Raw genomic sequence first — 24,538 nt, 5'->3', positions numbered from 1 at the left:
TAATTCTAAATGTACGTATTAATATTTGAGTCACTTTTAATAAAATAATTACTTTTGAGTTTAATTAATTTGAGTAAACATTTTGAAACTAGTGAGCTCAAATTCTCCCTCTTCTCCGTAACGCAGTCGCCGACACTCACGCACTGTACAGTCAGTAATATAACCTGGAATGTTAGAAGAGCTTTTGTTTGACACACATCGCTCTAGAAGTCAGGAAATATTATAAATGCTCAGAATATTAATATTCTGACCGCCGGTTTTACAGTCAGTCTCAGACTAAAATGCATGTTTGAGCTGTTTTAACTGAGAGCGATATATCGTAAAATACGTCAGTTATTGTTTTGTCTCAAGATAGACATCAGTAATATTATTATTCTCTAAGACACGATTATTAAAGCTACTTAAATGTCCTGACTGAACAAAGGCCTAATTCTGGCTTAATCTAAGCCCTGTCTGTGAAACTGGACTAACTCACTTTCCCCAACATAGTGTGCTCTTCTGCTCACCAAGACTGCATTTATTTGATCAAAAATACAGTAATATTGTGAAATATTATTATAATGTAAAACAGCAGTTTTCTATGTGAATATATAGTAAAGTGTAATTTATTCCTGTGATCAAAGCTGTATTTTCAGCATCATTACTCCAGTCTTCAGTGTCACATGATCCTTCAGAAATCACTCTAATATGATGATTTGATGATCAAGAAACAGTTATGATTATTATCATCAGTGTTGAAAACAGTCGTGCTGCTTCATATTTCTGTGGAAACTGATTTTTTTTTTTGATGAATACAAAGCATTTACTTGAAACAGAAATCTTTTGTAATATTATGATGTGCCTTTACTGTCTCTTTTGATCAATGAAATGCGTCCAGTCTTTCTGACAACAGAGTCAAATCTTGCTGATCACACACACACACACACACACACACACACACACACACACACACACACACAGAGTTCGGGTCACTGTGGTTTAGAGCAGATTACGAGAGTTTACCAGAGCGAGCTGTCGTCCGATATTCCCCACAGTTATCACTCCTGCGAAGAAGATACAGGGCAGCCAGGACCGGATGTAGAGGAAGTCAGGAGAGGTGTATCTAAACACACACACACACACACACACACACAACACAACATGCAGGTCTGTGTGTAAAGGCTGCACGCTTATCAAAGTACAATCACAATACAGGATTATAAAGGCTGAAACCTGATAATAATCTAGTCCTGATGAATGATAAAGCCATAGATGTGCGCTCTCATAAACAGAGCGTTGTGTCTGTTGGTGTGGACGTAGTTCACTTCAGAAATGTCCTGATAATTTACTCTTCCTCACGTCATCCAAGATGCTCATGTCTAGTAGAGCTGCACAATATCTCGAAATTATTGAAATATCGCAAATGTATATCGCAACGGCTTGCAATAACTGGGGTCATGAACAAAACACAAAGAGAAAATCACTCACTGCTCTAGGCTGAATGTAGCTTTAATAAGAATCAGTTTTACATCTGATTATTCAGTTTCTGTTGTTAAAGGGATACTTCACTTTAAAATGAAAATTCTGTCATCATTTACTCACCCTCAAGTTGTTTCAAACCTGTATGAATTTCTTTCTTCTGCTGAACACATAGGAAGATATTTTGAAGAATGTCAGTAACCAAACAGTTACCTGGAACCATTGACTTACATAGTACTTTTTTTCCTACTATGGAAGTCAATGGTTCCAGGTAACTGTTTGGTTACTGACATTCTTCAAAATATCTTCCTTTCTGTTCAGCAGAAGAAAGAAATTAATACAGGTTTGAAACAACTTGAGGGTGAGTAAATGATGACAGAATTTTCATTTCAAAGTGAAGTATCCCTTTAAATAACCCTAATGTAGGATAACCTGAACCCCTAAACCTCTAAACCCCTAAACCTCTGAACCCCTAAACCTCTGAACCCCTAAACCTCTGAACCCCTAAACCCCTAAACCTCTAAACCCCTAAACCTCTAAACCCCAGAACCCCTAAACCTCTGAACCCCTAAACCCCTAAACCTCTAAACCCCTAAACCTCTAAACCCCAGAACCCCTAAACCTCTGAACCCCTAAACCCCTAAACCTCTAAACCCCTAAACCTCTGAACCCCTAAACCTCTGAACCCCTAAACCTCTGAACCCCTAAACCTCTAAACCCCTAAACCTCTAAACCCCAGAACCCTGTGGTTTACACCGATGTTAAAATAACACTTCTTATGCTACAGTAAAACACTGATGTTCACTTTCAGAAGCTGTAGGGATGTTTTCTTGTCACAAAAAGAATGTGAAACATGTATGTAGGTTATTATAATTTTAAATATATTTTTTAAAGATAATTTAAGTTTATTTTACACATTTTAAGCATTATCGTATCAAATATCGCATTTTCTTCAATATCGTGCAGCCCTAATGTCTAGCATTTGTGGTTAAAAGTATATCAATATTTTTTTGGTCTAGATGGTTTGTCTAGATCAGACTCTTACTCCTCGGCTGGATCGTGTCGAGACTTTGAAGCTGCACTGAAACTCACATCTGGACCTTCGACCCGTTGGACCCCATTGAAGTCTCTATATGGAGAACAATCCTGGAATGTTTTCCTCAGAAACCTTAATTTCTTTTCAACTGAAGAAAGAAAGACATGAACATCTCGGATGCCGTGGGGGAGAGTAAATGATCAGGAAATGTTCATTCTGAAGTGAGCTAGTTCTGCCTTCTGTGATTCGGCTGTGTGAGGGTGGCACTCACTGAAAGACGCCGTTGTAAACCAGCAGCTGAGTGGCGAGAGTGGCGAGTGTAGCGATGACGACACCGAGGCCGAACCCACTGCGAGAGCGGTCGAACGTCCACCACAGGCCCACGGACAGCGCAGCCAGAGTCAGGGACAGCTGCACGTTATTCACGAAGTCCACCTTCTGTCGGACACTGAGTTAAAGAAGAGAACCGTTCGCACAACAGCGCTGTCATCAGAGCTGCAGCGATCCAACGCCTGAAGTCAACTGGCCTTTTGAATGGGATTTTGGTTAAATATGAACCATATCAAGATATTTCCACACTTTATTCTGAGACATAAACGACACAAGCTTTTAAAAGCTTTCACTTCAGGCGTTTGTTTACAGCATCAGCTCTTTCCTCAGTGTCTGAAACAGTTTGATAGCGGATTCAGTCTCTCTAAGCCCCTCCTCTCTGAGAGCTTACTCTGCTCTGATTGGTCAGATGGCCCAGTCTGCTGTGATTGGTCTACTCTGCTCTGATTGGTCAGATGGCCAGTCTGTTGTAATTGGTCTACTCTGCTCTGATTGGTCAGATGACCCAGTCTGCTGTGATTGGTCTACTCTGCTCTGATTGGTCAGATGACCCAGTCTACTGTGATTGGTCTACTCTGCTCTGATTGGTCAGATGGCCAGTCTGTTGTGATTGGTCTACTCTGCTCTGATTGGTCAGATGGCCAGTCTGTTGCGATTGGTCTACTCTGCTCTGATTGGTCAGATGGCCAGTCTGTTGTAATTGGTCTACTCTGCTCTGATTGGTCAGATGACCCAGTCTGCTGTGATTGGTCTACTCTGCTCTGATTGGTCAGATGACCCAGTCTGCTGTGATTGGTCTACTCTGCTCTGATTGGTCAGATGGCCAGTCTGTTGTGATTGGTCTACTCTGCTCTGATTGGTCAGATGGCCAGTCTGTTGCGATTGGTCTACTCTGCTCTGATTGGTCAGATGGCCAGTCTGTTGCGATTGGTCTACTGTGCTCTGATTGGTCAGATGGCCAGTCTGTTGTGATTGGTCTGCTCTGCTCTGATTGGTCAGATGGCCCAGTCTGTTGTGATTGGTCTACTCTGCTCTGATTGGTCAGATGGCCAGTCTGTTGTGATTGGTCTACTCTGCTCTGATTGGTCAGATGGCCAAGTCTGTTGTGATTGGTCTACTCTGCTCTGATTGGTCAGATGACCCAGTCTGTTGTGATTGGTCTACTCTGCTCTGATTGGTCAGATGACCCAGTCTGCTGTGATTGGTCTACTCTGCTCTGATTGGTCAGATGACCCAGTCTGCTGTGATTGGTCTACTCTGCTCTGATTGGTCAGATGACCCAGTCTGCTGTGATTGGTCTACTCTGCTCTGATTGGTCAGATGACCCAGTCTGTTGTGATTGGTCTACTCTACTCTGATTGGTCAGATGACCCAGTCTGATGTGATTGGTCTACTCTGCTCTGATTGGTCAGATGACCCAGTCTGTTGTGATTGGTCTGCTCTGATTGGTCAGATGGCCCAGTCTGTTGTAATTGGTCTACTCTGCTCTGATTGGTCCGATAATCCGTTTTCACTCGGATGTACGTCACGATATAGAAGAAACGATCTGTCACTACTTGCATTACATTTTGACTAAGACAGACTGGATAACAGTTGAACAGCTGGCCAGAACGACTGTTACAGGAGGTCAGGCATGAGAAGAGTGAGATGTTGTTTGAGAAGGATACAGCACTGGCATGATTGATGCCCACGAACACGGCCACACAGCGCATGACATTCGACCACTCCCTCTTGAGGTTATGGGGCTCCCCGAGACGCCGGTCCATACAGGGGTACAGCAAACCTATCAGCGCTGAACACACAAGAGGGACAATCAAAGTGACATCATATATCTCACATGCACACACACACACTGCAAACCTGTGTGATGGTTTTTTTTAATTAATCAAAACTAACATTTGTTTTACTTGCAGGAACAATATTCATATGCTTTTGAATTTGAAATGTATGTTTCCCCTTTCAGAAAACGTGTGACTTTGGATGAGAGAGTAAAAATAACAAATATGGGAAATGAAACTAGACAGATGTCTAAACTTGAAACCTTGTGGTTACCTATTAACAAGAGGACTTGTCTATGAAGGACCAATCAAATTGTAGGGAAATGATGTAATGTTTCATGTAATTTTCGCCCATTGTCCTATAAAAACTGTTGTATTTGTGTTTGCTGGTGGGATTCTCAATGGAATTTGTCTGAGATCCTCCGGCATTGCTTCTTTTTGGGAGCTTCTCTGGAGAACTGCTCTGAGATTCCCCGGCCGTGATTAAAGCATTTAGAGGACATTTGCTGAAGTCTGTTTGTCGATTATTGCTGCTCAGCAAGGAAGCTAGTTAGGGGAACAAGTTAGGGTAAGGAACTCGGCCAGTTGTCGACTGTAGACGCAAGAGCTAAAGTATAAAGATTATTGGGTGTCGATTATAGACGCCCCAGGTAAATTTATTTATGAAGTGTCGACTGTAGACGCAGGTAATTAGGTGTTTATGTGTGTGAGAATCCTGATTAGGGTTGTACAGACATGGTGATGAAAAAAATTAGATGGAAGGAAAAATATTTCAATGCTCGCAGAGTTCACTTGTAAAACTTTTGTGTTTTCTGCGAGTGAACACAAAGTTTCTCAGAGCAATACAAAAGCGAAGACATAATTTTTCCTCCCATCTCATATTTTTCACCATCAGCATGTCCCTTTAGGGGCTCAGTAGTTTTCCGCGTTTAAACTGTTGCCATGGGTTAATTTATTCCTGTGATCAAAAGCTAATTTTTCAGCATCATTACTCCAGTCTTCAGTGTCACATGATCCTTCAGAAATCACTCTAATATGATGATTTGATAATCAAGAAACATTTCTGATTATTATCAGTGTTGAAAACAGTCGTGCTGCTTCATATTTCTGTGGAAATCGTGATGCTGTGATTCTTTGAAGAATAAAAAGTTCAAAAGAACAGCATTTATTTGAAACAATCTTGGCATTATCAGGTCATGTAATGAAAACACAGCCTGTCGACAGACAGAGGCAGTTCAGACACTCACTGGTGCTGATAACAGTGTGTGTGTGTGTGTGTGTGTGTGTGTGTGTGTGAGAGTGTGTACCTGCAGCCGTCCCACAGCAGGGAGGGACCCACCAGGCGGAGGAGAAGATGCTGCTGATGACGTCAGGAGGGAAGAGCGTGACGTTGCGCTGCACCTGCAGGAGGTTCAGCACGAGCGCGAGAAACACTCCCACCGTGAAGAGCAGCGCGGCACGCATCAGCAGGTTCAGCACGCGGCTGGTGACGGTGCTGATGTACGGCCCGCGGGGCGTCACACCGCTCACAGTGTCCGCCATGACCACCGGGACTGAAGGACGAGCGCTACATCTGAGACATCACATGCCTGTCAGAGAGAAAGAGGTCATAACGCTGCTCCCACAACCCCAGAAGACAAGAGCACGCTTTCCACACAGACATGAAGCAGCACAACGGTTTAACACTGACAATCATCATATTAGAGTGATTTCTGAAGGATCATGTGACACTGAAGACTGGAGTAATGATGCTGAACATTCAGCTTTGAACACAGGAATAAATTACACTTTACTATATATTCACATAGAAAACAGCTGATTTACATTATAATAATATTTCACAATATTACTGTTTTTACAGGGTTCATACAGATACTGTTAAATGAAATTATAGGACTACTTTTGGGGTTTTCAAGGACTACAATCATAGATCTCACTAATCAAACAATATCTTTATTATCTTTCAAATTCTAAAAGAGGTAAATAGATAAAAAAGATAAACTAATAAAGCAAAATGGTACAAATTAAGTGTAGCACATGCAATGACTGTGTGAATAAAATCATTGAAAGGATACTATGACAGAGATATTGCTTTCCTTATTCAAACTGATCTCCCCTTCATAATTATATGATTGACCTGAAGAATGAAAGCTGTATCATATACTTGGATATTGATATGAGTAATATTACGCTCATAGCCATGCGAAATGGCTCTATATCTGTATCAGACGGGCTGCAGTGTTCATTATGTGTGAAAAGATTGTTTTATGGATAAAATTAAACACTAATTTCACATACTGTCTTTCAATAATTCAAGCACTTTTTATAAATATGGCTGTTTCCAGGACTTCAATTTCAAAAAGTACTTCAAGCAAATAATACAAACCCTGTTTTTACTGTCACATCTAAATTATTCCAGACTTTTGAGTCAGGGTAATTTCATAATAACAATTAATTACATAGTCAAAGCTGAACGTCCTAGAAATTGAGTTACTGGGAATATAATACCATATGAGAAATATACAGTACACACTTAATATCTGAAACCAGAGTACTGTAAATCACTTTAGATAAACACACACACACACACACACACACACACACACACACGCCATGATGGGTCACTGAGGGTCACGTTAGTTCAATATCTCTCACTGGTCAAAGGCCACATCAGCAGGAGGCCTTCAGCTTCACCTCCACTACTGTCTCTATCACACTCCCACTACAGCTCACCTGGACAACGAGCACTTATTATTCATCAATAAAGGACACAGTTAAAGTTCTAGTAGGTTGAAGATGATGAATTCTCCAAAACATCATCATAACATCACAGCTAAACTCGCAGTGTCTGACCCAGTGGGGGGCAAAACACGGTCACATCCTAAATTAGCTAACTTATTAACTCTATTACAACAGATATCTAATGACATGTCACAAATGACTCACCTTTGCGCAGTTTTAACAAATCTCCTCTCTGTCTCTGAGTCTGAACTGTGTGATATTAAAGTCCTAAGCGAAAGAAGACCGTGGACACTGAATAATGCTGCACTTCCGCCCCGCTGATGGCGTGGCTCCCTCCGCAGCCAATCAGAAGGAGCGCTGATGACGTAATGAAAAACCGTTTGATAATACAACATGTTTTTTTTTTCTTCTAATCTGATTACGCTTAGGTTGTTATTCGTGCACATTTAACTCTCACAAAAGTTGATAAATAGTAAATATAAAAACGAGTTTTTAAAAGCATTCTGAAATCTCGCGTGAGTTCACGCACGTCTTCTCACCTCCCATTTCCGCTCTGAATTTTCACGTTCCCGCCATCATCGGCTGCTCGTGTGACTCGCGCGCAGAAAACACCATCACACCCGGCGAAACTCACACACTGACAGAGAGAGTCACACTGAGAGGATATATTCACTCCCCAGCGCTTTCTTTAAGGAATTACCCTCCCGCAGGTAAATGATATGTGGTTTATGTGCCGAAGTCGCCCAGGGTTTTACTCAGAATGGTCAGTTAGCAGAAGCGAGCCTGTCACTCGGCCTGGGCTGCTAATGCTAGTTAATTAGCCGCGTGTGGAGGATGCGTGTGTCAGTATTTCACCGCGACGCGTGAGGATACCGCAAAATAAAGACCCGCTTCAGAGAAACACGCGAGTGTTAACGTTACTTGACTGCGAGGCGGGAAAGTGCGCGCCTCCGAGGGGAAGCTAACGCCAGTCGAGTCGGCGGAGTTAAAGCGCGCGTGATGTCGTGACGTCTGATGCGTTTGTTTACCTTCATCTCTACTCGCTGTAACTCCTTAAACATGCGGGACTTCGGGCTCTCTGCGAGACAACCGCGTAGAGGACAGCTTTAGGCATAGATATGATGCGAGGTTAGTTGACTGCTAATGTCAGAAGTTTGCCATAGTTGAGCTCGAGGCTTTTAAAGCTGCAATAATGTGGTTTGACTTGAGGGATTTTGTTTTATGTCACGTGGTGTGTTTGTAAAGTTGTAGATGCGAGGAGTTTATCGCTTTAATGCAGAATTACACTGTGCTCTAGTTGTCTGAAAGGTTAGTTTGAGATGTCTGGGATGTGATCATTAAATCTGGAAGATTGTTAAAGGAATAGTTCACCCAGAAATAAATATTGTGGTCATTTACTCACACTCATGTTGGTCCTCCACACCTGTGTGTGTTTCTTCTGCTGAACACAGTAGTGATGTTGTGGAGAATGCTGGTAAAGTTAGTCAGACAGCTGATGGTAGCCATAACATTCCTCCAAAACATCATCTTTTGTGACAGGATAAATAAACATCTTCTGTGATGACAGAATTGTCATTTTAGGGTGAACTAACGTTGTTAACACTATCATTTACACTTGATGACTTTGAGGAACTACGGCTTAGTTTATTATTTGGGAGTCAGCTTCATTAAATTCATTAAAGACACAAGAGTTCTGTGTTCAGTTTTCCTGTAATGTGTGTTTGTCTCCTTCACAACTGATGTCTAGCATGAGGCGTTCAGGGTCAAGTCTTCCTGTATCCCTAAAGCTCATCTTTGATCACTGAAATTACACATTTAAACGTTTTTTTTTCCTTGAAAAAATGATTTCGTCATGCCTTCAAATATCTTGAATGTAACTCGACACCCTTCCCTAATTTAAAGTCCAGTAATTTTATGAAAAAAGGTTGAACAAATTGCAACACAAGCAAACTCAACTGATTTTGTGTCCTCAATATTACTCCGGTAAGGGGAAAAGCCCCGAAGAATCCCATTAGGGGGAAGTTTAGAGAAAGACCCAAATATTCATACGCCTATTCATTCTTTTACTCGCGTGAATAGGGTAAACATTACTGAGTTGATTACTTACATCAAGACAAAAAAAAAATGTATTACAAGTTTTTTGAAATTGTTTGAAATTAATTAGATATGTGCTAATTTGCATAAATACCACAACAGATCTAAACATTGGGTCTGAGATTGAGATTGTAATATGAGATTGTCTTGCCAGGTGAAAATGTCTTGTTGAATCTTGTTGACATATAACAGTAAAATACTTAATGTTAAGGTCTGAATGAACCCATTACGGCTACCCATGAGCATTAATACACAGAGGCAGGAAGAAGTACTTTAGAAACCAGCCTTTATTAATTATTATTGCAGAGATGGGGTTTGGGGCTGGGTCTGTGGGACTGTTTCTGGGGGTTCACTTTTTATTTTGCCTACCTTTTGTCTTCTGCATTCTCCTTACCATTGTCTCCTGTTCTTCCCTCAGACTCGTCCCCCAGAAACAGTCCCACAGACCCAGCCCCAAACCCCATCTCTGCAATAATAATTAATAAAGGCTGGTTTCTAAAGTACTTCTTCCTGCCTCTGTGTATTAATGCTCATGGGTAGCCTAAATGGGTTCATTCAGACCTTAACATCAAGTATTTTACTGATTCAACAAGACATGTTTAGATCTGTTGTGGTATTTATGCAAATTAGCACATACGTAATTAGATTATGCACCGTTTGCCCATGTTAACAGTTTCAAAAAACTTGTAATACATTTTTTGTTTGTCTTGATGTAAGTAATCAACTCAGTAATTTTCATGGTGATATCTAAAGGTTAAAATTTGTACCCTATTCACGTGAGAAAAAGAATGAATGGCGTATGAATATTTGGGTCTTTCTCTAAACTTCCCCCTAATGGGATTCTTCGGGGCTTTTCTTTCCTTACTCGGGACATATTGAGGATACAAAATCAGTTGAGTTTGCTTCTGTTGCAATTTGTTCAAGGTTGACCCCCATTTTGGCTTAAAATGACTGGATTATTAGTATTCACGGTAAATGAGCCCCGCCTCCACTCACTCACTCAGCTCAGAGATCCACTGGTTGACGATCACACGTTGATCTGATTGGTTACAAGCAAGTTTGTGACGTCAGAAACACCAGCGATTTCAAAGCGTGTTTTTGAGACTGTCTTTGGTTCACTGCAGTTTTAAGGAGGAAATACTCAGCAATGCTGTCGCCTTATGAATTTACACATGGTTTGTCTTAAAGCACATTAAAAACACCACATAGACACATAAACAACATTAAAAGCTGGATTTTCACCACAGGGAGACTTTAACAGAAACACTGGCTACGTTTACATGCTCGTCAGTCTATAATCCTCCTTTCCCTGCGTCTGTGAAGTGGAGCAGGGCAACGGCAGACTCTCGTCGACTCTGTTTGGCCATTTTCACTGCGTGATCAATATAAGCAGCGGCACAACGGCTCATTTACTCAATATTATGACCAGAAATGGATAAATATGAAGTCTGCTGTTTAAAACCAATAAAGAACTGATGTATGAGAATAGTTATGATGAGCAGACAGTGGGAAACGCTGTATATTCCTGCAGTTTGTGCATGTCAAAGATCTATCCCGATTTGGAGCTTGTGACATATAAACACACACATCAGCCCGATCACATGATTAGCGTTCAGATTCACTACATTCAGATCCATATATCGGAATAGATTCATTCAAAGTTGTGCATGTAAATGCAGATCTTATATGTGTGCAGTACGTTTATATATTATACATTGTCTTCTTCCCAGTGTTTCCGCTTCTGCATCTTCCCGTGCCTCCTGGTCTCCTGTCAGGATCGTTGGCCTCTTCTGTGTGCCGGAGATCGAGGAGGTCCTGATGGCTGTCTCCGGGCCCAGACTGACCAGCGGCGGCCCGGTCCGCATCCGCATCCGCTGTGGGGAACTGGGAACCACCAAATGGAGAGAGGGCGTCTTCGAAATCCACGAGAGGGACAGCAAGATAAACCTGCTGGTGAAGTTCAACAGCGGCGGCGCGCCGAGGATGTTCCAGGTGCAGAAACCCCGTCCTTAACACACGTCACACAATGCTCAGGAAACTCTAGGGTTTTATTTAAGGTGGATTGAACCTTTAGACCAAATCTAAAAATAAAGTTACACAAATATGCGTTTTTGAAGTATCATATTTGATGCATCAGTTTTTTATAACTCATATAGTGAGAATATCGAGGGAACACGCTCGGGTTTATTCAGAAGCAAAACTGAGCAGAAAAACGCAGTTTTGGTGCAGATGCTGATATTTAAATGGACATACAATCATATAAATATCAGTCGTGATATTTGTCTAAGTAATATGTGTCTAAGTAATATGATATTTAATTAGGGGTGTAACAATACACACAACTGATGGTTCGGTATTTACCTCGGTTTGAAGTCGAGGTTCAAAACTGGAGGAAGGCTATGTAACTTAAAAAATGACATAATCAGGCCGAATGCAACATGTTTATTAGCCTAACTTTCAAATAAAAAAACGGAAAAAAAACATGAACGTCCGATTGGCATCAATCAACGCCAATTGTTTTTACTATGGTTTCACATTCATAGTTTAACAAACCAATCCCCCTTCCCCATATAGAATATCTGAAGCCTATTGTTTTTACTCAAGCGAACTTCCCAGTGTCTCTCCACAACCTGCAATGCGCATAAGCTGCGTAACCTTGTTAGGCGACTTCGCTGCTTCGTCTTGATCCGATTCTGCAGCGAGAACCCCCTCTCTGCAGGAACACTCGAGACCCATTTTCTACTATGGTTTTGTACGTTTCTTCATTCGGATCTATTTGCGATCCATTCTAAACAAACAACACAGTTTATATGGTTCGTCCTTGTTTCATTATTCATTAAGATAATAATTAATAAATGTGCGCATAATTATCAGTGAACTTGATAAATGTTGCAGATATGTTTTGCTATGCATGCACAAACAAATGCCTTTCAACTTATGTGTGCAAAATTCTGAATAAAAAGAATGTGCAGCAATTTGTACAAATAGAGTCTAGGTCTACTATACGTGTTGTAGCCATTAAATAAGCTCATTTAGTTTAATATTTGTTAAAATATTATAATGTTATTTTTTAATTTATGTTGATTATGAAAAGTGAACCGCACGAGTAGGATAGGATACGCAATATCGAGAGACATGGAGCGGGTCAGACATGATTTTGACCACTTCATTAAGTTTGGTTTTGTAGAAAGACTTTTTTTGAAGTGAATTTCGTTTTGTATAAATTGTATCTTAATTTTAATAATTTTTTTTATCAACCAATTGCCTGTATTTAATAAATAAGCAGCAAATATAGCAGACGATAGGCCTAATCATGCAGGCGCCCGCGCGGTCACTTATTGCTCGTGAACGGGAGTGCATCTCATCCTAATTTAACGAAACTCAGCGTAGGCCTCACAGACATGAAATATATCTTAAGAAAGCTTGAAATGTATTTTTAACAATTTAAAACGAAAAGAAATAGGCTACTCTCTGATTATGTAATCCATGATGTGCATTTCTCTCTATAGGCGCGTTCATAAGGAGATGGCGATCGTCAACTTCATCTTTACAGCTGTTGTTGCTGTTAATAAACTAAAAATAATAGGCCTATAATTGTATTAAACAATAAATGAAATTGTAATTGTATTAAAAAAAAAAAAAAAAAATCCTGTTTAAGTTTTTTTTTTTTTTTTTTTTACACATTAAATTCAAGTAGGCTGCTGAGTCACTGTCCTCAGTGCCCAGAAAAGCGCTGAAACGGAGATGAAGGGGAACCCGTTTTTTTTTTGGCTTATTTTAACTGGCCCATCCAGTTTTCTGGAGGCCCACCTACAATCAAAATCCTGGCGCCGCTAGTGCTTCGCAGCGGTCTGATATCAAGAAATAACAGACCGCATTCCACATTGGAATTCAACCAAGCCATGCAATAATGTTTAATAACTTTCAAACGGTAGAGCCTGTTCCTTTATAACATAGCGAAAGGTCGGTGTATTTTTGCATTATACATTTTAGGCTTATTCTCAAATTCAGATTGTGTTAGGGGGGCGCGATTATTAGGCCATTTTAATCGGACAATTTGACCGGAGAGATTTAATTTTGTCGGACATTTCATTTTTTTTCTGGCCAATGTCCGGTAATTACCGGACAACGGAAACCCTATCGTCGCTGTCTGGCGGAATCCTTGTATCTCCAAAACCATTATTTTTCAGGAAATTAAAAAAACTGCATATTTTTTTAATTATTAAACATTGTATCGTTAAAGTTGGTATTATAACTTATATTGCTATCATATACTGTTGTATACCAACATTAACACAACATTTCCCCAAAATCATGTTTAATCGGAGATACGAGATTTATGACTTGAAAGCAGGGAGATACGAGGTTACGCTGTCATTGATTAGAACGGTACGGACACAGACGTCGCTGCTGCCGGCAGTGTTCATCAAAGTCTGCGGTCACGATGAGCCTTTTGACAAGAGATAAGGCTTTAAGAGCTATTCATATCTAATGATTGTGGTTACATACATCTTCCTAAACTCTATTTTAAAGGTTTAAGAGCTATACGTGAAGCAGAACAAAAAACGATGAGGTAACTAGGCTGTCTAATAGGCGGAAATTTGCCTAATCTGCACGCAAATTTACCGTGGCTCACAGGCTTCCTTCTGCACCAAAGCATTACAGCAATCGATTTTTAACAAAACAAGCCTACTCAAATGTATCTAACCTAACTATTTTCACTCGTTATTGTCTAAAAAAACAGACAGAGTTATGCAATGATAGGCTTACTGGCGCCAGTAACGTTAGACAGACCCTTTTTCTCCCATAAATAAAACCTGCTACTTGGGGTATTTTACATGCACAGTGCCAACTTCGAGTCAGTAAAATAATAATAAAAACAATCATTTAATGCTGGTATCCAAAACATTTATTTCAATTCAAGTATTATATTAGATACATTTTAAAACAATGCACACGTATAATAAGCCTAGTAATAATAAGCCTATAATACGTAGACATTTAAAATGCATCAATAACTGATATCATAGTTTAACACAGATAAAAGCAGAGTTAAGGCTTGCTTTACGTGTTGCTCGACGAGGATTTCTTATCGTTGCGACGTTCAATCCTGAGGAGACAAAATGCCGGATTATGCCGCGTAAGCTCCCGCCGCGGAGTGAAGAAGAGGTGGAGTTACGAGGATTCTCAGACAGTTGAAGTGTCCAATGGAGTTACGAGATTTGCTCTCAAGCTATTTTCAACACTTTAGATTGGTTAAAAATTTGTAAAAATAACAGAACCACGTGGGGACTGACCAATAGCATCGATTTGTGAAAAAATATGAAATTGACCAAATTTGGACATACAAGGTTTCCGCCCGACAGCGACTCATATATAAATAATACATTTTTTAATATTAAATATTAACAACAGAGCCCCGACTATTAGCCTAAATTAATTTGCTATTTATTTCTAGATATAATAATCAACATTCAAACAGCAAATTGTATGCAAACATGTAAACTGCACATAAGCCAGTTTTTATATTAACTTCTAAATCTAATTATACGTTTTTAATTCAATTCGTTGTTGAAATTGAGTAATTTACACAGTGGCTGTCATTGTCATTACAGATATTGTAAGCATACATTAAATAATCAAGCCATGATCATTATCTGGATAAGTTAAATATAATATATAGGCTATTATAGTGCATATATTTAGCTAAAGAGTTCACTTCTCTAGCAAACTAACAAGCTGTGGACACTAGTGCGATATTGACACATCAATATATAATATATATATCTCTGTATTTTCGGGGATTTTCTCTAACGATTATTCGACGATATTTCGCTGAGCGTGTTTATTGTGTGGGTCCTTTGGCAGGTTTAAGACTGGGATTTACCAATCAAATGAAATCAGTATCAACAAAATTCATCTTTGCAAATTGATATTTAAAAGTATTTAAAACAAGAAAAGATACGTGAAATGTGACATTGAAACCACCAGTAGGTGGCAGCGAGGCACTGTTAATGAGCGAATCATTGAGATTCAGCCGATTCATTCAAACGGCCGATTCATTCAAGGAAAGAAGCATTTGACTCTTAATCTATCATAGTTAGGGCTGGGCGATATATCGCATGACATTATGCGCATCTCGTCAGTAAAGCCGGTTCCTTGATTAGTAGTAAATCGCCATCACCTGCTTTCAGATGGAGCGGCATTCACTACAAAGAGCCGTAGTTAACTGACAAGCTGAGCCATATCGCATTATCGCAGGCGATACGTCAACGGATTTGCTCAAACAGCTGAAGGAAACACCGCCGTGTGTGGCTTTATGAACCATTTTCGTTGGTGAAATGGAGCAAAAACAGGCAACATGGTGTCTAAAATGTAAGTCACTCAATATAAACTTAAACTGCATAAAATCAATATCACATTTATCATGCTGATATTTGGCCGCCTCTATATTTATTACCAAATGACATAAAGACTAAACCACTCAGTGAAAGCTGCATTAATGCGCATCCGCTCTAGTCTAATCTACAAGACCACATCACGTGGAGTATGCGTACACCCTAACCCTAGACGCGATAGTCAAATCTCACATCGTTAAAACAACAATTATGATATTATCGCAGACGATGTATATCTCACACCCCAGTGGACACTGAATGACTAGCCTGAGGTAAATGTGACATTGTTTACCAGCTGTTTTATATTGGTCTCTCCCCTGCTGAAGCACTGATTGTGCGACTGCTCGAGAGATGATGCGTTTCAGTGTGTACCGTATCTGTCAGCACGCCTTCAGGTGTCCATGTTTACTCTGTAACTGAGGAAGAGATTATCACGTTCACTCGTGCTTTATTTATAAAATAAATTCAATGTTTGAACTTCGTGATAAAATGGACAGAATTTGAAAGATTACACTTTGTTTCTTATCGAAAGTAACAAAACGCGGAGCTGGTTGTGATTATTGGTGGTTAATGTGGTGGTTAGGCTTCAACGCAGCGTTCGTCCAGTACACAGAAGGCGCATATGTGTACCGTTACACGCCTAATTACTGTTTAATCAAGAACTGGAAGACGACAGCTTCTTTAGCAAAGATTTCATCATTTAGACGCCTTAGAAATGTGTGTTTAGAAACCACTATTAGAGACACACAGTCTAATTAAGACATGAGCATTACATGTGTTTTTCTGAATGCTATTTGATCTCATTTTGTTTATTTTATTTCAGCTGAATCACAATGTAAAGCAGGTTTCGTGGTATCAAACACACGGCCCGAACCGAGTGACTCTGACCCTGAAAGACTCGAGTGTTGTCATGATGGACAAACTGAACATGTTGGTGGCAAAAAAAATGAAGGAATACCTTGAAAAGGTCCGGCTCGGTAAACCAGCAGGTGCGTGTTACACTCTAGTCGGCACACCCCTGTCAACTGTGTATATGTGTGTGTGTATATACAGTACCAGTCAAAAGTTTGGAAACATTACTATTTTTAATGTTTTTGAAAGAAGTCTCTTATGCTCATCAAGCCTGCAGTTAAAAAAACAAAAAACAAAAAAAAACAGTAATATTATCAGGGCTCCAGACTAACTTTTTTTATTAGGAGCGCTGTAGCCCCTGACTTAACATTTTAGGAGCGCAAGCAGAAAATTTAGGGGCACACCTTCACATTTCCCCCTAAATAACTATTACAGACAAATGCTTTGATAATAAATAGACTTAGCGTACAGAAATTATGGTGCAGTTTTATTTTAAGATCACAGGCTCCAGACTAACATCTGAGGGCAGCGGCACTAAGTTCTACAGAAAGTGTTTGGTAGCACTGTGGGATGACAAAACACTGAGCTTAATTTGAGGTGTATAGATAAAGTTAACTTTAATTATTATCATTCATAATGTCTTAATATTAATTCAAAAGCAAAATGAGTGACAAAATAGATATTAGGGAGTGAAAATAGCCAATAAGCTCCCTCAGCAGCTATGTTTACAATGGTAATTTAGTCTTTCTTTTTTTTTTTAAATAAGTGTTTTCCTACTTCTTAAAACTTTCAGTTTTATAAATAGAGACAATCTTTAAAGGATGAACAAAAATGTTTTGGTCAACACATTAAAAATAACATTTAAATATGATATAGTTTTGAAGTGCTGGAAAAAGATGTGTAGGCTATTTTTATAACCACAGTATACCATAGTTATAGCTATGCCTGGTTCAGATTACACAATTTTTTTGTATGTTATGATAGTCACTGTGTCAGATTACACGATTTTGACTCCTAAAAATCTTGTCATGTCCTGGACAAGAAACATTGTCAGACTACACGTTGCTTTACGACCAGTCATTCGCGAGCCGTCTCATACACACATTCACTCGCACATGTACACACGCACTCACTCACACACACACGCACGCTCTCACACACACACACACACACACTCACTCACTCACTCCCGCTTGCGCACGCACACACACACACACACTCACTCGCGCACACACTCTCTCGCTCACTCACTCACACGCGCGCGCGCACACACACACACACTCATTCACTCTTGACGGAACCCGTCATGGAGGACCGTTAAAAAATTAAACATGCTAGTCTTTTTGTCGTGATGTCGTAAAGCATCGTACGCGACGTAGGTTGTCGCCCACTATCACACTATACGAGATGAAATTTACTGGTCGCACATGTTCGACTGGATGTAAAATTCAGTCGCACACACTCAAATTTTGGTCGCAAAATGCGACCATTTGGTCGCAGTCTGGAGCCCTGATTATGAAATATTATTACAATTTAAAATAATGGTTCTCTTTTTTAATATATTTTAAAATGTAATTTATTTTTGTGATGCAAAGCTGAATTTTCATCAGCAAGTACTCCAGTCTTTGGTGTCTTATGATCCTTCAGAAATCATTCTAATATGATGATTTATGATCAATGTTGGAAACAGTTGTGCTGCTTAATATTTTTTTATAACCTGAGATACTTTTTTCAGGATTATTTGATGAATAAAAAGTTAAAAAGAACTGTATTTATTTAGAATAGAAATCTTTTGTAACAATATACGCTACCGTTCAAAAGTTTGGGAACTAACTTTTAAAAAAAAAAGAAATTAGTACTTTAATTCAACAAGGATGCGTTAAATTGATAAAAGGTGATGGTAACGATTTATATTGTTAGAAATGTTTTTATTTTGAATAAATGCTGTTTTTATGAATAAATGCTGTTAACGTTTTACTCATCAATGAATCCTGAAAAAAGTATTCCAAAAAAATATATTAAGCAGCACAACTGTTTCCATCATTGATAATAACTGAGTATCAAATCATCATATTAGAATGATTTCTGAAGGATCATAAGACACCAAAGACTGGAGTACTTGCTGATGAAAATTCAGCTTTGCATCACAAAAATAAATTACATTTTAAAATATATTAAAAAAGAGAACCATTATTTTAAATTGTAATAATATTTCAAAATATTATTATTATTTTTTTTTTTTTTTTTTTTAACTGCAGGCTTGATGAGCATAAGAGACTTCTTTCAAAAACATTAAAAATAGTAATGTTTCCAAACTTTTGACTGATACTGTATATATTAGGGCTGTGCAATGATTAATAATGATATTTTATTTATAAACACATTTTCCTTAAATATATACATGCATGTGTGTGTATTTATATATAAAAAACAAAACAAATGACACAGTACACACACATTATGTAAACACAAACTTTTCTTTATTTTGGATGCGATTAATCGTTGCACAGCCCGACTGTCAAGTATTACTTAGCAAGTCATGTTAATGTGTGTTTGTCGTGTTCCTCCTTCATTCAGTGCTGAAGACGAACCAGGGAAGTGCTAGTTTTGGGTTAGTTCTCGGGAATCGCGCGGCACAGAACGACTCTGGTCTTTCTCCGTCAGATAAACAGGTAGCGCAGCATCACAAGCCCACAAATACTCTTCAGCTCTGAACTCTTCAACTCAAAGCTGTTGTTTCTTGCAGACCCCCCCGAGGCGTCCCAGTCTGGACAGCAGAGAGGACAGCACGCCCCGGAAGCCCCTCGCGAGCCCCAGCCGGGTCACAGCCACACCGGGCCGGAACGGGCTCTCCGAGAACAGGTGCGCACAGTCGCATTCGCGATGCCTTTAGGTTTGAGCACAGTGTCTCTAGTAGGGCCGCCCTCGACCAAAGATGTGTCTAGTCGACTAGTAGTTCATTTAACGTTTATATTTATATTAACAAACCATAAATCATAATAATTACTTTAATTGCCTGTATAAAATACATATAGCCTAGTCAGCGCACAAACTCAAGAGCTTGCCACAGCGCACCGGTAAAAGTAATGATTATGAATGTGTTGTGAAATAAAGCTGAATGAGACTACGATAAGTTATTAAAATGTTTAGACGGTGTTTTCTGTTTTCGGCTGCAGGTGCGCACATTTACCCCCGCAATGCTTCACACAGGGTTCAGGGTCTCTAGAAAGCGTGTTTCACTTTTTCAATTCAGTTCACGTTTATTTGTACAGCGCTCTCCACAATACACAGCTTTACAGAAAGTGCATGAGTCCACATACAGTTTAGAGTGATGTTATCAGAGGTGACTGTCTTAGAAATGTACATATACAAAATCACACAGCTTAAAAATGTGTTAATTTAAACAATTTAATAATTAAAGACAGAATCAATGAGGTAATAATGAATACTTGTTTGTTAACACATGATTATGACATTTAGAAGATATTTGCATTGGTGCTTGTTGATTCAGAGTTTACTTTAGCTTTTGTTATTTTGAAAAGCATATTGATAGCCTTGAGCTCTGCTAAAAGAAACTGCTGTCCTGTAGGAGTGAGAAGAGGAAGAGGATGATGAACTCTGATGGAGATCTGGCCGAGGACTATCCCAAAGAGAACGACTCTTCTAGGTGTGTGTGTGTGTGTGTGTGTGTGTGTGTGAACTTCAATCATTTTGACACTGCTGTGCAGAAGTTTAGGGGTTAGTAAAGCTTATGAAATCTGGCTGCATCCAGGAGAATCTTTACAGATTGTCTTCTCTCAAATCTCAAACATGCACACGCTGCAAGACTTGATAATCGTAGCACATCACACGCTGCAAGACTTGATAATCGTAGCACATCACACGCTGCAAGACTTGATAATCGTAGCACATCACACGCTGCAAGACTTGATAATCGTAGCACATCACACGCTGCAAGACTTGATAATCGTAGCACATCACACACTGCAAGACTTGATAATCGTAGCACATCACACACTGCAAGACTTGATAATCGTAGCACATCACACACTGCAAGACTTGATAATCGTAGCACATCACACGCTGCAAGACTTGATAATCGTAGCACATCACACGCTGCAAGACTTGATAATCGTAGCACATCACACGCTGCAAGACTTGATAATCGTAGCACATCACACACTGCAAGACTTGATAAACGTAGCACATCACACACTGCAAGACTTGATAATCGTAGTACATCACACACTGCAAGACTTGATAAACGTAGCACATCACACACTGCAAGACTTGATAATCGTAGTACATCACACACTGCAAGACTTGATAATCGACTTGATAAACGTAGCACATCACACACTGCAAGACTTGATAATCGTAGCACATCACACACTGCAAGACTTGATAATCGACTTGATAAACGTAGCACATCACACACTGCAAGACTTGATAAACGTAGCACATCACACACTGCAAGACTTGATAATCGTAGCACATCACACACTGCAAGATTTGATAATCGTAGCACATCACACACTGCAAGATTTGATAATCGTAGCACATCACACACTGCAAGACTTGATAATCGTAGCACATCACACACTGCAAGACTTGATAATCGTAGCACATCACACACTGCAAGACTTGATAATCGTAGCACATCACACACTGCAAGACTTGATAAACGTAGCACATCACACACTGCAAGACTTGATAATCGTAGTACATCACACACTGCAAGACTTGATAAACGTAGCACATCACACACTCACACACTGCAAGACTTGATAATCGTAGCACATCACACACTGCAAGACTTGATAATCGACTTGATAAACGTAGCACATCACACACTGCAAGACTTGATAATCGACTTGATAAACGTAGCACATCACACACTGCAAGACTTGATAAACGTAGCACATCACACACTGCAAGACTTGATAATCGTAGCACATCACACACTGCAAGATTTGATAATCGTAGCACATCACACACTGCAAGATTTGATAATCGTAGCACATCACACACTGCAAGACTTGATAATCGTAGCACATCACACACTGCAAGACTTGATAATCGTAGCACATCACACACTGCAAGACTTGATAATCGTAGCACATCACACACTGCAAGACTTGATAAACGTAGCACATCACACACTGCAAGACTTGATAATCGTAGTACATCACACACTGCAAGACTTGATAAACGTAGCACATCACACACTGCAAGACTTGATAATCGTAGCACATCACACACTGCAAGACTTGATAATCGACTTGATAAACGTAGCACATCACACACTGCAAGACTTGATAATCGACTTGATAAACGTAGCACATCACACACTGCAAGACTTGATAATTGTAGCACATCACACACTGCAAGACTTGATAATCGTAGCACATCACACACTGCAAGATTTGATAATCGTAGCACATCACACACTGCAAGACTTGATAATCGTAGCACATCACACTGCAAGACTTGATAATCGTAGCACATCACACACTGCAAGACTTGATAATCGTAGCACATCACACACTGCAAGACTTGATAAACGTAGCACATCACACACTGCAAGACTTGATAATCGTAGCACATCACACACTGCAAGATTTGATAATCGTAGCACATCACACACTGCAAGATTTGATAATCGTAGCACATCACACACTGCAAGACTTGATAATCGTAGCACATCACACACTGCAAGACTTGATAATCGTAGCACATCACACACTGCAAGACTTGATAATCGTAGTACATCACACACTGCAAGACTTGATAATCGACTTGATAATCGTAGCACATCACACACTGCAAGACTTGATAAACGTAGCACATCACACACTGCAAGACTTGATAATCGTAGCACATCACACACTGCAAGACTTGATAATCGTAGCACATCACACACTGCAAGACTTGATAATCGTAGCACATCACACACTGCAAGACTTGATAATCGTAGCACATCACACACTGCAAGACTTGATAATCGTAGCACATCACACACTGCAAGACTTGATAATCGACTTGATAAACGTAGCACATCACACACTGCAAGATTTGATAATCGTAGCACATCACACACTGCAAGACTTGATAATCGTAGCACATCACACACTGCAAGACTTGATAATCGTAGCACATCACACACTGCAAGACTTGATAATCGTAGCACATCACACACTGCAAGACTTGATAAACGTAGCACATCACACACTGCAAGACTTGATAATCGTAGCACATCACACACTGCAAGATTTGATAATCGTAGCACATCACACACTGCAAGATTTGATAATCGTAGCACATCACACACTGCAAGACTCGATAATCGTAGCACATCACACACTGCAAGATTTGATAATCGTAGCACATCACACACTGCAAGATTTGATAATCGTAGCACATCACACACTGCAAGACTTGATAATCGTAGCACATCACACACTGCAAGACTCGATAATCGTAGCACATCACACACTGCAAGATTTGATAATCGTAGCACATCACACACTGCAAGACTCGATAATCGTAGCACATCACACACTGCAAGATTTGATAATCGTAGCACATCACACACTGCAAGACTTGATAATCGTAGCACATCACACACTGCAAGACTTGATAATCGTAGCACATCACACACTGCAAGACTTGATAATCGTAGCACATCACACACTGCAAGACTTGATAATCGTAGCACATCACACACTGCAGGATAGCATTAAAGCAGTGGTTCCCAAACTAGGGTGTGTGTACAGAATACTGAGTCTTTAATAATGCTTGAGATTTACATTAGCTAGGATACTTCTTTTTGCTGTATTTTTGATCAAATGCAGACTTGGTGAACTTTAAACATTAAAAATCTTTTAAAACTTTAGTACTTAAATGAGAGTAAACTTTGTTTCTCTGGTTTTCAGCAACAATAAGGCCATCACAGACGCGTCCAGGAAGTTCCTGCTCAGCTGCAAAGAGAAGCTCAAGCAGTCCGAGGAGAACCGAGCGTCGGGTTAGTGCCTCACACTCACGGTGTGTCTGCTGTGACGGCTCCTCAACCGGGTTCATCACGCATAATCCTTGCTTTGTTTCCTCAGCTCCACACACTCCTGCTCCTCTTCAGCCAACATCCTTTTATGGGAGCCGATCAGGGAGTAAAGACTACACACAAACCCACTCGTTCCTGGACAGGTAAAGAGCCCGTGACTCGGCAGGCTGTGCACTAGCGCTGGCAAAATGGCTGAAAACATTAGAATTTATTTCTTAAATATTAGCAAAATTCTAAATATATTTGAACTGTGAAGGCAATATTTGAAGCTGCGGTCTGTAACTCTTGGCGCTCAAGCGGTTAATAAACAGAGCGCATGTGGTGCGACCTGAACCAGTCTAAAATAGTCTGAATATAAACACTTATTACAGGCGTACTGTAGTGAATCAGGATAAGACAACAACACGGTTTGGGAAATGGATTCATGGTGTTCTCGCTCATTTGATCATTTTTGTCCCTGAGTTCAATATGCGCAACATGAGCATGTGATTGGCCGAGACTTTCCGTCCCTGGAACGAGCTTGGAAAGCCTGTTTTTTTTTCCACAGATGATTGTTTTTAAAATATATTATTTGGGGTTTAAACCATTTTAGTCAAATAGAATATCAGTAAAATAAAAATATCAGGTACAGTATCTTTAAAGTTAGAGGATTAAAGTGCCGTGTTGTCTCCTATGTCCTCAAGAGGACGCATGCGAGCGCAATAAACAAATATAAACCAAATCAAACATCGCATCTTTTATTGAAAAGAAATGACATTCACTTTTTAAAGTGCATTAACTTTAGAAACAT

At 39.8% G+C, this 24,538-nt stretch overlaps 2 protein-coding genes across 3 annotated transcripts in view; one reads left to right on the top strand and one right to left on the bottom strand.

Annotated features, from left to right (window-relative positions):
• The window catches only part of insig2 (insulin induced gene 2), a 9,395-nt gene extending 1,714 nt beyond the window's left edge, over positions 1-7,681 (bottom strand). Inside the window, exons 1-5 of the mRNA XM_084123337.1 lie at positions 7,549-7,681; positions 5,910-6,191; positions 4,492-4,616; positions 2,766-2,932; positions 1,003-1,102 (exon numbers count right to left, since the gene is read on the bottom strand). Coding sequence (XP_083979463.1) covers positions 1,003-1,102; positions 2,766-2,932; positions 4,492-4,616; positions 5,910-6,144 — 627 coding nt within the window. The 5' untranslated portion in view covers positions 6,145-6,191; positions 7,549-7,681. The remainder of the gene's footprint in view (positions 1-1,002; positions 1,103-2,765; positions 2,933-4,491; positions 4,617-5,909; positions 6,192-7,548) is intronic.
• Positions 7,682-7,895: 214 nt separating this feature from the next.
• The window catches only part of usp37 (ubiquitin specific peptidase 37), a 35,813-nt gene continuing 19,170 nt past the window's right edge, over positions 7,896-24,538 (top strand). For both annotated transcript variants that reach the window (XM_084123331.1, XM_084123330.1), the window contains exons 1-8: positions 7,896-8,054; positions 11,169-11,430; positions 16,660-16,825; positions 19,266-19,360; positions 19,435-19,550; positions 20,278-20,355; positions 23,624-23,712; positions 23,798-23,891. In XM_084123331.1, coding sequence (XP_083979457.1) covers positions 11,257-11,430; positions 16,660-16,825; positions 19,266-19,360; positions 19,435-19,550; positions 20,278-20,355; positions 23,624-23,712; positions 23,798-23,891 — 812 coding nt within the window. In that variant the 5' untranslated portion in view covers positions 7,896-8,054; positions 11,169-11,256. The remainder of the gene's footprint in view (positions 8,055-11,168; positions 11,431-16,659; positions 16,826-19,265; positions 19,361-19,434; positions 19,551-20,277; positions 20,356-23,623; positions 23,713-23,797; positions 23,892-24,538) is intronic.

This window comes from Abramis brama, assembly GCF_963993115.1.
Source record: "Abramis brama genome assembly, chromosome: 8".
Taxonomy (NCBI): Eukaryota; Metazoa; Chordata; class Actinopteri; order Cypriniformes; family Leuciscidae; genus Abramis; species Abramis brama.
Note: the sequence above shows the minus strand (reverse complement) of the source record. Positions and strands in the feature narration are given on the sequence as shown.